This window comes from Megalobrama amblycephala, linkage group LG3 (assembly GCF_018812025.1).
Source record: "Megalobrama amblycephala isolate DHTTF-2021 linkage group LG3, ASM1881202v1, whole genome shotgun sequence".
Taxonomy (NCBI): domain Eukaryota; kingdom Metazoa; phylum Chordata; class Actinopteri; order Cypriniformes; family Xenocyprididae; genus Megalobrama; species Megalobrama amblycephala.
Window position 1 is genome coordinate 43,754,300 of NC_063046.1, and position 13,817 is coordinate 43,768,116.

At 37.8% G+C, this 13,817-nt stretch overlaps 1 protein-coding gene across 1 annotated transcript; it reads left to right on the forward strand.

The window, feature by feature from the left end:
* Window positions 1-4,968: 4,968 nt before the first annotated feature.
* Window positions 4,969-8,734, forward strand: rasl11a (RAS-like, family 11, member A). Its single transcript, XM_048185605.1, has 4 exons — window positions 4,969-6,114; window positions 6,449-6,505; window positions 6,764-6,846; window positions 7,813-8,734. The coding sequence occupies exons 1-4, from the start codon at window positions 5,964-5,966 to the stop codon at window positions 8,281-8,283; spliced, it is 762 nt and encodes a 253-aa protein (XP_048041562.1). The 5' UTR covers window positions 4,969-5,963; the 3' UTR covers window positions 8,284-8,734.
* The last annotated feature ends 5,083 nt before the right edge of the window (window positions 8,735-13,817 follow it).

Genomic DNA, 13,817 nt, shown 5'->3' on the forward strand with positions numbered 1-13,817 from the left:
ACTTTGAATCACAATAGTCACATCCATGTGATCAGCCTTGTACAACGAAGACTAAGCCGAAGTTTCATCAAAATCAATTAATGTATGCAGAAGTTATAACACTTTGTTTCCCTTTTCTTGCCATAAATTCGTTGCCTCGCCACGGCCAAACCGTTTGAGATATCCAAAATCCGTTTGCAATTAAACAACTTCAATGTGTTAGCAACAAGTTAAAAAAAGTTTGGTGTAAATTGGATAAACCCTGTAGGAGCAGTAGTATAAAATTCATAGCCTGTTTTTTCAAAAAATTAACATTCAAACCAAAATAGCTGACTTCCTGTTGGTCGGAGCTAATGAATGTAAATTAGAAAATTGTCCGGCTTGATGAGAACAATATGTGTACCGAGTTTGGTGATTGTAGGAAAAACTAACCCCCCCACTTTTGTCAAAAGGTGGCGCTACTGAGCCCCTCCACCACGCCCATTTCTATGGCTTTGTCCATGTCTACTGGTTTGACAATATTGATGTGTGTGTCGAGTTTCATGCAATTTGAAGCATGTTAAGAGCCTCAAAAACACTCAAGAATATTATTACAGTTTGACCTGTTGCCATGGCAACAATATTTCAAATATCAAAAATCCTGTCATAGGTCTACATCTGCTGTGTATTGACATTACACTGATGAAGTTTGAAGCAAATCAGGTAAAAATAAGAGGGTGATCTCAAAACATTTCAAAAAGTGATACACTTCCTGCTGCCAGTTGGTGGCGCTATAACTTTGACTCACAATAGTCACATCCATGTGATCAGACTCCTATAACGAACACACTCGTGAAGTTTCATAAAGATCAATATATGTATGCAGACGTTATAACACATTTCCTGTTTCCTTTTTCTCGCCATAAATTCGTTGCCTCGCCACGGCCAAACCGTTCGAGATATCAAAAATCCCCTGGCAATTTTTAATCATCAGTGTCTTGACTTCATGCTGACCGAGTTTGGTGGCGATCGGATTAATCGTCTAGGAGGAGTATATCAAATTCCAGAGCATGCGTTTTTCAAACAACCCTTAATAGCTGACTTCCTGTTGGCGTGGTGTTTAACTTAGAGCACGAAAGTTGTTCGGCCCGATGAGGTCTATATGTGTACTGAGTTTCATACTAATACGTGCAAGCGTGTTTAATATATGGACCAAATTTTCAGACTTTTTTCAAGGGGGCGCTGTCGAGCCCCCCTGCCACGCCCGGGTACCAGCCTCTCCGGCGTCCTAATGGCCGCGGATTCCAATGTGTGTGCCAATTTTCAAGAGTTTTTGAGCATGTTAAGGCCCCCAAAAAGCCCCGGAAGACGGAAAAAAAATAAAAAAAAAAAAAAAAAAAAAAAAAAATAATAATAATCCTTAGAAGAACAAGAGGGCCCTGCGCGAATTTTCGCTTGGGCCCTAATAATCCTTAGAAGAACAAGAGGGCCCTGCGCGAATTTTCGCTTGGGCCTAATAATCCTTAGAAGAACAAGAGGGCCCTGCGCGAATTTTCGCTTGGCCCTAATAATCCTTAGAAGAACAAGAGGGCCCTGCGCGAATTTTCGCTTGGGCCCTAATAATAATAATAATAATCCTTAGAAAAACAAGAGGGCCCTGCGCGAATTTTCGCTTGGGCCCTAATAATAATCCTTAGAAGAACAAGAGGGCCCTGCGCGAATTTTCGCTTGGGCCCTAATAATAATAATCCTTAGAAAAACAAGAGGGCCCTGCGCGAATTTTCGCTTGGGCCCTAATAATAATCCTTAGAAGAACAAGAGGGCCCTGCGCGAATTTTCGCTTGGGCCCTAATAATCCTTAGAAGAACAAGAGGGCCCTGCGCGAATTTTCGCTTGGGCCCTAATAATCCTTAGAAGAACAAGAGGGCCCTGCGCGAATTTTCGCTTGGGCCCTAATAAATACTGCCCATCCCTGCTCACACACACACACACGCACACACCTGAGCAACTGACTGCAAATATGAAATCTGGTGCACATTTGTTTGAAAGAGTGTTTTCTACTGTGATTTACTAGGCCTAAATCTCTTAGTTTAGATAAAAATGTGTGGGTTTAATGTTTGTTCCACTGTGTCATGAAAAAAGGGGATGAAAAAATGAATAGTAGCCTATATAATATTGTATGCTCATTTAAGTGCATTTTTGAATGTGCAGTGCTTTAATTGTTAATTAATCTCCTGAGAAAGTAACTAATTTAAAACAAAGAAAACAATCGATAGATTACTGTTCACTGAGTGAAACAAGTAAAACAATTTAATTCATCACAGTTTAAGGGGTCATGTAATGCCACTTTTACAAGATGTAAAATAAGTCTCTGATGTCCCCAGAGTGTGTATGTGAAGTTTTAGCTCAAAATACCCCATTTTTTATAGCATGTTAAATTTGTCACTTTTTTAGGACGAGCAAAAACGCTTCGTTTTTGTGTGTGTCCCTTTAAATGTAAATGAGCTGCTGCTCTCAAGAAAAGGGCGGAGTTTCAAGAGCTCGTGTTAGCAGCTAGTCTGGCTATCACCAGACCAAGCTCAATTTAAAATTGAACATTGGTCTGGGGAGTTTGCTATGTATTTCCTACTGCACAAGAGGCGTGATCAAAGAGCATTAGTCACGCAATTGGATAGTCCTTCAACCAATCAGATCAACGATCCGGATGACGTACTTTGCAGAGCGATGCGAAAACTCCAGACAGGTTTACCGTGTGTCTCAATCAGCTCCCTAGTTCAGTAGTCAGAGCACTGATCAGGGAATCAGCCACATTCACTTGCATGATATACTGATTCACGACCTAGGGAACTAGGGAGCTGATTGAGACGCAGGGTTAGTTTGTATTGGTTTGTATAGCATTGATCCGCGGTTTGCAGAAGCAGCAATGGCATCGAGCGATTTTTGCAGGTTGTGCAAAAAAACATGAAAGTGATCGGTATTTACACCCACTCGAGCAATTTGTTTGCTAACTAAACAAGTCATTCAGCATCGTCGAGAGTGTTTAAAAGGCGAGTCTGATACTGTTCTGGTTCAGTGTAAATGAACGCGGAATATAGCCGCCCTAAACTACGTCATTGTCATGACAACCAAAAAGTATTCCAGTCAGCTCAGGTGGCGCGAGATTCAAGAAGCAGGGAGACTAAACATATAGAGCAAATAATAAAAATATTGTCTACCATCAAGGGGCAATGAAGTAAAAGAGTCCTGTACTTACATTGTGAAGCAAACCACCAAAATAACAGCAGAGAATCATTGTGTGTCATTAATCGCTGTTTGTAATCTTCCTATGAAGAGACTGTCGGATCAACGCTCTGCTACATTTCTCTCAGATAAGGTAAATGCTTAACACAATCGGCGTCACTGTGATTGTGCATTGTTATTTTGGAGTGACGGTCGTGCGAGAGACAGGTAGATCAGATAGAGTTTGAAAGCTGCTTGCCGTCGCTTCTCTATCGTCATCGTGTTATACCCGCCAATAGCGAGCAAGGTGGATAAGCCAGTCTGTGATTGGTTCCCGCAAAAGTGTAACAGCGCAGCAGAAATGAATGCACGGGTTTCCAGACTGAGTTGCCGAGCGAAATCAAATCGCTGGCAGATCAGGCTGGGTTTACCCAGACTAGTTAGCAGCGCCAATTACCTCAGACTGACTGAAAATGTCAGAAACTGTTCAGCTTTTTATGTTCAATACGGAGTCGGACAATAATGGAGAGGCTCAAGAAGAAGTAACAACATGTAGAATGCAGCAGGACGTTTCTGAATGGTTAGTTGATGAATTTATGTAGCTGATGTGGGATATCTTAAAGTCATTGATTAGCATATTCTGGCATGATAATCTATTAATCGCTCATGTGGGAACTGTTGTAAGATGCCTACAGAGCCAGAGAATATATGCTGCATGAAGATAGAACAGGTATAGTTTAGTTTAATTACGTTTATACCTTATGTTGGCATCTGGCTTTTATGACATGCTATTGCATTTGTGTTACGTACTGTATTGCAATAATATGGCCTCACCCCTTTGTTGTGTGTTCTCGGGGACAGGGTTTATGTAAATTTTAGGGTTAGTGATGTCACCAAACCGGGAAGAAGCTCGTTGTAGTCCTTACCAGCCGTTTGTTGTAGTCCTTAAAGTCCCCGTGAACCGGAAGTTGCAAACGACTTTTCTCCAGTGTTGTGATGTATTTCCAAGTGAAACGGAATATTGAATAGGGGGCAGGGTTTTACTTTAACGCTCCTCCTCTCCATCTCTCGCTCATAGCAGACTAACGGTTGGAGAGGAGTGGTTTAATCGTTTTCAACCCAAGCCGTCAAACTGACGTCATCAAAGAAGGAACGCCAGACTGGAAGTAACTCTTCAGATTTTGATTAAAGATTACCACGACAAACAATTTTTTCTGTGTATTAACTTGCACAGATTAATTGTTCACCACAAGACAAGTAATATGCGCTAACAAAGTAAATAGGGTCAATTTTGATTTCATGCCGACTTTAAACAGAGAATTCTTTAAAAGAAAATCTCTCCCTTTGCTTTGAACTTTGAGCGTCGTAAGTTTGCAGATGTTGTTTATGGTCTAACAGCAACATTACACACTAACTAAAGTTAAAAAAGTGAAATCATAATAAACCACCCCTTTAATGCTTAAACCTCTGAAGTAGTTCAAACAAAATTATGTGTTTGTATTAAATGGATAGTTCACCCAAAAATGAAAATTCTGTCATCATTTACTGTAAGAAATTCTTTGTTCTTCTGATGAACACAAAGGAAGATTTGGAAGAATGTCAGTAACCAAACAAATAATATCCTACTTCGTGTTCAGCAGAACAAAGAAATTCATACAGGTTTGGAACAACTTGAGGGGAAGTAGCCTAAATGATGACAAAAGTTTTATTTTTTGGGTGAACTGTCCCTTTAAGGCCCGATCACACCATACAATAATTAAACTGATGATAATAACTCACGATAACGTTCCGTCGCCTGTAGCAAATGGATTAATTGACTCACAAATGTTTTCATCGTTCATCAGCTGGAAAAATTTGCTCTGAAAGTGTTTCCAGTGATATCGTTCCTCTGTGTCGTTATATCGTTATAACTGTGCTGTGAACGTCCAAACTCTTTATTGAATCAGCACGATTATGTCATTTAAACATTATAGGCTAGGCCTATTTATCTTTGCTGGTCTGAATGGACCTTTTAGCGTTTCAGTCATAGACATTATAATAAACACTTTTTATTATAATGTCTATGGTTTCAGTTACCACAAAAGGCAGAATGTCAAATAAGCTTCGCGTTTGCTTGAGGTAAACATGGCAACAGCTGCTCTCGCGACGCTCTCCATCGTGCTTCGAAAGTCATTAAAATAATAGTCATTTAAAAAAATAATAATAATAATTCGCAAATTCTTTTAAATTATAGCACAACTATTAATAAATTTAGCATATCAGACACAAACATAGCCTACTGAAAAACGTTTTAATTTACTTTAATTGTTATAAACATAGGCTAATTATTGTATTTTATCCTATCCCATTTGATCTTAAAAATGAGTTTCACACTGGTTTATTCACGCCCCTCTTCAGCTTGTCCGGTTTTTTTGGTTTTTTGGTTTGTTTGTTTTTTGGCTGAAGGCGCAGTTGAGGTCTGAGGAGAAAGATCTGGCGATCAGGAACTGCGGGATGTGAACTGTTCAAATTTACTTCATTAGATTTTATGAGTTACTTCATTAGAGGGCCGTTATGCAGAATTAACATTCATGTCGTGCAGAAGCGGAGCCAGCGTTTGGGGTGCACTGGATGTTTTCATTTATTTAAAGCAGTCTCTCCAGACCTCTGTGTGCCGAAGTAGCGGAAGGCTCCTTGCGTTATGAGGAGGAGGACACCTAACGTGTGAAGCGGGCTCGAGTAGCGCGAGAAAGCGGAAGAAAAGACATGCATTTCTAGACAGACTAATAATAGTTACAGCTTTCTAAATGCGTCTTCTTATCGAACAGCCAAGAACAATGAGCAGTGGCTCTAGCAACTTTTTGCTAGTTCCCATACCGGAGTACCCTGTACTAGACTGCGTGCCTAACAAAAACGTCAAAATAGTTGTTCTTGGGGCAAGCAATGTTGGAAAAACAGGTAAGTGTATCAAATTATGTAGCTTTTAATGCATATATGTTATATTTAAAACAATTTTTGTTCTTTATGGCATCATGCATAGGCTTTCATATTTTTATTTCATTGTAACTCATTCTAATAGGACTCGGAGATTTAATGTTTTTGCATTCTGTTTCAAGTCATTTATAAAGTCCCAATGTTATGCATGTTTCTAATCCTGAAAAATGATGATGATGATGTTTGGGATATTTAAAGCATTATAACGCCAGGGTGCGACATACACTGACTTGTGCACGAGCTATGTGACACTGCTTGTTATGCTAAAGCAAAGTTTCCATTTGGTTTCTATTTTCAGCTCTGATTGTAAGATTTCTTACTAAGAGATTCATTGGAGACTATGAAGCCAACACAGGTAAACATTATAATGAATGCTACTGTGATCCTATACTGAACTGTGATTTTTTTTTTTTTTTTTTTTTTAAATCTTTATAACATTTAATTCAGCCCATTTTACTCATCACAATCATTTCTGTCATTTGTACTCAAGTTTTCAGACTTTCAGCATGATTTTCCTCATCAGAAATTAAACTTAAAATGGCTGAAAAAGCGTAATGAAGTTCTCTAAAGAGCTTTATTGTTTTACAAGGTGATTTTTGTTCAACATTTCTAGGAGCCTTGTATTCAAGGAAGATTAATTTGGATGGGGAGCAAGTTTCTTTACAAGTGCAGGACACTCCATGTGTCTCACTGCAGGTACCTCCACATTATACCAATGCGTTTCTTCCGTCTTTAAGCTAAGCCTTCATCAAAAGTGTGCCCATGGAGTATTATCACAGTCACTTAGATCAGTCAGTCATTGCCTATGGGATTCCTGCATGCTTCAGATGAACTGTGGGGAATATTAGTTCAAACATTTGGCCTGTAAACAAAGTATGCAGTGCAGAGGAGATAAAAAGGGTGTGTTCAGCCATAAGCTCATTAGTCTGACTCATGTGTACTGAAGGGCTCTCTTCAACTGAATGAATCTGATCCTGGCTCAAGCACAGTGTATTTATAGGTGTTATGATAATTGAGAGTTTACTTCTTAGTTGTTATGTTAGAACTAACTTATTGGTAGTTAGTTCTGTTATTGTTGAAAAAAGATTAAATATATTACAATTGAAGCAATCAGTAAAATAATATCATAATTATTTTAATTGCTCAACTGAATAAATAAACAAATGATGTTTTGAATACTGATTCTCTTTTTTATTTACATCAAAATGATCATTTCCAATATAGTGTAACGACTGGTCAAAAGTTTGTAATCATTCAAATTTTTGAAAGAAGTCTCTTATGCTCTCCAAGGCTGCATGTCTTTGATCAAAATACATTAAAACTGTTATTTTGTTAATGTGAAATATTAAAATATTCATGTGACAGCAACGCTGATTTTTCAGCATCATTACTCCAGTCTTCATTGTCACGTGAGCCTTCAGAAATCATTCTAATATGCTGATTTGATGCTCAAGAAAAATTATTATCAATGTTGAAGACAGTTTTGCTGCTTAAAATTTTAAAATATAGGCCTATTCAAAATAGAAAATATTTCACAATATTACTGTTTTACTGTATAGTTAATCAAATAAATGCAGCCTTGGAGAGGTTTTTTAAAATAAATAAAAATGTCCAAATTTTTTTTATATAATTGGAATAAGAACAGCAGTTTTCTCATTCCAGGATGATGCAGAGGGTCTTTACTGTCAGGAGCAGATCAATCGCTCCATTTACTGGGCAGATGGTTATGTGTTCGTCTTCTCTATCACTGACCTCAACAGCTACCGTACCATCCAGCCTCTCTACCAACATGTGCGCAGAATCCATCCCAGCGGCAACATACCCGTCATCATCGTGGGAAACAAGAGCGACCTGCTGCGTGCCCGGCAGGTCCCGGATCATGAGGGTAAGGCGCTGGCTGATGAATTGGGAGGGCCCTACTTTGAGGCTTCGGCCAGGGAGAACCATGAGAGCGTCCAGGCTGCTTTTCTGCACTTATGTCAGGAGGTGAGCCGAGCGCTGGGAGGAGGAAATGGGGAGAAGAGAAAAGGTGGGCTACACCTTGCCAGGCCAAAGAGCCCGAACATGCAAGAGTTGAAGAGAAGGTTCCGACAAGTGCTGTCATCCAAGGTCAAGTCAGCTACGGCACTATGATGATGAACTGGTTGACGAATGTGACCGCAGAGGATTTAGAAAGTGTTAACAACATACTGTTGCACAAGTGATTGTGAAATATAAGGCAAAACAATGAAACTTGCCAGTTGTTTTTGCAAGTTCTCATAGAAGATGAGTGGTGATATCACAGCCCTCTGGAAGCATGGGACTCCTGGCACTGAACTCTATATCTAATGGTTTTAAGGCCATAAAGGCTGTTTTTGTTTCTTTGTTTTAGCTGCTATCATGCTAATGTTTCCTGGTTTTCCAGGATTAAATGACTTTCTTAAATTCAATTCTTTAGTAATGATTTTCTTGTATTAAAAATGAATTTCCTTAATCTCTTCAATGTGAAGCAAGGATAAACTGATTATTTTTGACCAAGCCATTTATTATACAGAAAGTAGATAAATAAAACAAACATATTGGAGGACCATTTATTGGAAACATAGATTCTCATGTGACTGGGGGCAATTTTGCAAAATGCTATACTAGGGTTATCCCTACTTTTCCTGACAGTTAGATAACATAATCCAGCTATGTTGTTTATAATCATGGGAGGAAGAGGTTGTTGACTGGTGGTTCCCATGACCTTTGACCTACTTACACTGTGTCAAGGATTTTGTTGTACTGTGGAGATTCGTTGAGGGTCTCTTTGGCTTCCTTCTTCCAGATGTCCCATTCACCCACTCAAATAGATGTTTGTTTATCTTTCAGCACAGATGAAGTAGCATTCCTCTGATGCAGGTCTGGAGATTTCTTAGACTGAACTATTGGTCATGCACCTACTGAGTCTTTAACTTCTAACCTTTCACCTCTGATTTACCATTTTCTACTCTTCACCCAATGGCCTAATGAAAAGCAGATTCAGAATGTGACCAGCCTTCTCTGCTCTCAGAACGTATGTCCAATTCATTATACTTAAACAAAGTAAAAGACTGGTAAAAAAAACAACATGCGTTGGTTATTTAACTTCTTTCTCAACAAGCCTTTGCTCTCTTTCTTTTTTTACATCAAAGACTTTCTTGTGTCAACATCACCATCCCATTTCAACTAAAATGTTCTCATATCATTCTCAAATCATTGCAAACTAGAGAACTCAGAACTATTTGGTCGATCGCCAGAAGTCCCCTAAACCATTACCAGATTTTGCAGCTGTTGTTAAGCAGTTGGTTTTTTGACTCCCTTGTCACTATTAAATGTGCAAATGTAATTCAGCTGTGGTATATCTCTGAGGACTAAAATGTTCCAGTGTTATAGTAGTTTCAAAAGTATTTCTGATCAGAAATGTTTTAAAAGAACTTAAATATGCTCTTAAAATGTTTTAGTGACATTCAGGGGCCATTCACACAGAAAGCGGTTTTCCATTCCACTGAGCTACTTTTCCATTGTTTTTTTTAATCTAAATATGTGGATGTGACCATTGCGTTTGTGTGTTTTGCAGAGTCTCGTGCAAGGCGCTTAAGTTAAAAGTTATAAAAAACCTTTAAAGGTGCAATATGTAATATTTTTGCAGTAAAATATCCAAAAACCACTAGGCCAGTTTTATATATTTTGTTCATTTGAGTACTTACAATATCCAAAATGTTTCCAACTATTTGTAAATCGTGAGAAAATTGCAATTTTAACCAAGGCTCCGGGATGTGTGAGGAGTCGCCTGTCAATTGCGCCATACCCGCGTTACCCTTGGTTTCCGGGTTTATTTTGTAGAAACCATGAAAACACCAAAGACGTTTTAATATATTACACATTTTAATAGAGAAGGAAACATCTGTTTTGATATATTTATAGACAGAAAACTAATGTTATATAGCTTAACACATATAGTCTTATTGTTTAAATAAATTTTCTTGATTTTTTTGTGAATACCATGCTTTACCATGCCTCAGAAAAACACTATTTTGTCAAATAGCTAACATAGCATAATCAGATGCAGCTTTATTTATAGTAAATGTAATACAATAATGCATTTAAAATCATTCTTGTTGGTTATTGGCTGGAGCATGTTTATTATGATTCGTGGTCCAGGCTGCACCAGTTTGTTTTTATTGCTGTTTTCGGAGCTTGTGGCGACTACAGAGACCACGTTTTTTTACAGTGTTGTTCAGGGGACAGGCAGCTAGTGGCTAGTGAGGAGATGTTTGCTGTATGTGACAAAAAATGTTTTGGCCTAAAAACGTGTGACATCACTTAGAGCACCTTTAAGTACTCACCCTCATGTTGTTCCACACCCGTAAGACCTTCATCTTCGGAACACAAATTAAGGTGTTTTTGATAAAATCCGATGGCTCAGTGAGGCCTCCATTGCTAGCAAGGTAATTAACGCTTTCTGATGCCCAGAAAGCTCATAAAGACATATTTAAAACAGTTCATGTGACTACAGTGGTTCAACCTTAATGTTATCAAAGTCCCTTTAAGTGTTATTCTATAGTCTTTGATGTTATGAAGTGACGAGAATACTTTTTTTTTTTTGCGTTTGGAGCTGTATCAAACTGCCAAAGTCACATGATTTCAGTAAACAAGGCTTCCTTACGTTGTGTTTCGAAATTTCAATGGTTCACCACTGGGGGGCGTGACTTTGGCAGTTTGATACGCGCTCCGAACCACTGATTCGAAAAATATTCGCAAAGCTTCGAAACTTCATGAAGCAGTGTTTTGAAATCGCCCATCACTAGATATTGTTAAATAAAGTCGTTATTTTGTTTTTTTATGGGGCACAAAATTCTCGTCGTTACATGTGTGGAAAGACATGAGAGTGAGTAATTAATGACAGAATTTCCATTTTTGGGTGAACTTTAATAGTGCTGTTGACATAAATCCGAGTCAGAGGACGTGAACAGCTCCAGGTAGAACGTCACGGGTTGCCATCTCATAATTACGGTTAGGACATGGCGTGAACGCAGTATAAGCTCGTTATTTTGGTTCAGAAGGAGCAAAGGCTGCTGCTGTTTGTTTTTGGTGGCTGTCTGTCTACAACTCTGTTTACAAGACGCGCTGATGACGTGTGATGTGCGCGGAGGTATGGAAATAGGTAGGACATCATTCAGACCGAATATATGTAGGCCTATCATTTTTATTTATAATATTTGGGCTACTTCTATTAGGCTTTTTAATATGAATATATTTTGTTTATATGAACGTTGAAGCTAATATTTATACATTATATACATATATTTACCATATATTTAAAATAAATTTTGGCCAGAAAAGAAATTATAATATATATATATTGCAGTATGGGAATGCCCGTAGAGATCTTCAGTATTGATATTAAGTATTGATATTACTGTAATATTGCTAGGCTGATTGTTTTGTACATTGTAATGGACTATTTTTGTAGTGTAACTTTTAAGATAATATAGAATTATAAAATATTTAAATTAAAATCAATATTTCTTTTGCACATATTTATTTGGTAAGTAGCCATGTAATAAACTTACTCAGTGCTGCACATTCATGCATGAGTGGAGAAAAAACGTTAATGTGAGTAAAAGGTTTGTGATTGTGTAAGTGTGAGTCACGCTGTTTTAATGCATGTAATCTGGCCTGACATTAAGTACAATTATAAAAATCTCAGGGATCTGCTGATGGATTAGACCACAAGCCTGTATCAGTGGCGCCTCTACTCTAGTTTGCGTAAGACAGATTTAATAAACCATCTCTCTGACATTACAATTATAAATGGCTTCCTGTTTGCTATTGAGAAAGCCCTGCTAAACTGAGAAAGACAGGAGTACTTATTTTGTCCTCTGACTCATGAGGAGTATAAATTGGTGTTTGTCCAAATTACGGTTCATTCGGGAAAGCTGGTCAAAGAAGTTTGAATTCTCAGCAGAGTATTATTAGAGGAGAAACATCTGTGACGTGAAATGGTTAGAGACATACCCCCCCCTCCATCTGAGCTCATTATGTTATCACAGCCACAGGAAGCATGACCAAGACAATTCCCAAAGGAGGACCGGGGGTGGAAAAGAGAAGAAAGACAGAAAGAGAAAGGAAGGGTTAGGCAGCATGTCAGGAAGTTAGAGAGACAGAAAGAAGGAGATTTATTAATAAGATAAAAATGAGAAGGATGAGAAAACAACTAGGAAAGATTTTTTTACAGTAATATTATGCATTTTGCTAACATTCCCATTAAGTTATTATTGGCCGCTCCTGCGTCAGCATCACATGCATGTGTCATGCTGTTCACTTGAACACCGGTGTTCTGACGTAGAACCCGGAAGCGCCGCAGCGTAAATAGCGTAGGAGAATGACAGCGGAGAGATGAATTTGTTGAATAAAGTAATTTTTTTGTTTGTTTGTTTGTTTGTTTGTTTTTGTGCAAAAAAAAGTATTCTTGTCGCTTCATAACATTAAGGCTGAACCACTGTAGTCACGTTGACTGTTTTAACAACTTTTCTGGACCTTGAATGTGATAATTTCATTGCTTTCTGATAAAAAACCTCTTGGATTTCATCAAAAATATCTTAATTTGTGTTCTGAAGATGAACGAAGGTCTTACGGGTGTGGAACGACATGAGGGTGAGTAATTAATGACAGGATTTCATTTTTGGGTGAACTAACCCTTTAAGGGAACATTCTGTTGTGGATCATCCAGACCATCCTCTCAACTGACAAACATCAGTGTGGTTTAAGACCTGCTAGTTCCTATCAGCAGAGCCTGACTGCTGTGTTAACACACCAAACATGTCTATGGTTTATTTTCATTTTCAATTTAGCCTTGTACATTCACGTCTGTTCCCATATTTGTTCAGTTCTGTAAAACTTAAAGCAGAGATTGTAGAGACTTGGTCAAAAAGGTGCCTATTCAGTTTTGTGCTCATTTTTGTCTATTGTATTTATCCATTGATGCAGTAGCATCATGATCATTCAACCCATATGTCTAAATTTGGTCAGTCCAATTGAGTCACACCATTTGCAGATCATTTGCTTTAACCTGAATTTTTTTTCATCATCTAGCTCATGTCACTCAAAACTAGTTCGATTTTTTCTCCATAGAACACAAAAGAAGTTTTATCAAACTGGGAAAGTTGTTATTTTTCATACAATGCGAATGCACTGTGATCATATAATCAAGTTCAAGTTTTTCTTTGGTTTATGAATCCAGATATGTATTTTGTTTCTGTGGCCATATCTTTTTGGCCTCTTTTTGCTGGGCAGGACTGCCATTGGTGCCCCTTCACAAAAAAAAAAAAAAAAAAAACACTCCTACTGTGAGGTGTCCTTTTAGCCTTGATCTATATTTGGCATCTAATTTCTCAATAATTTTCCGACTTGACACTTCAAAGGTGCATCAAAAAGCATATATATATATATATATATATATATATATATATATATATATATATATATATATATATATATATATATATATATATATATATACAGACAAATATATAAATACTTTCTTATACACATATTCAATTCCATTTTATAATGTACATTTATATAAACACTCACACACACACAGGAATATAATTGGATCACTGAGCAATGTTTTAGAGTCGTCTGCTGGTTAGCTGGTTACTACA

Bases quoted from the DNA above. Each gene is read 5' to 3' on its own strand.
- rasl11a (XM_048185605.1), top strand. From the start codon at position 5,964: ATGCGTCTTCTTATCGAACAGCCAAGAACAATGAGCAGTGGCTCTAGC. The intron at 6,506-6,763 runs GTAAACATTATA...CAACATTTCTAG, and splicing joins AGACTATGAAGCCAACACAG to GAGCCTTGTATTCAAGGAAG. The intron at 6,847-7,812 runs GTACCTCCACAT...TTCTCATTCCAG, and splicing joins CTCCATGTGTCTCACTGCAG to GATGATGCAGAGGGTCTTTA.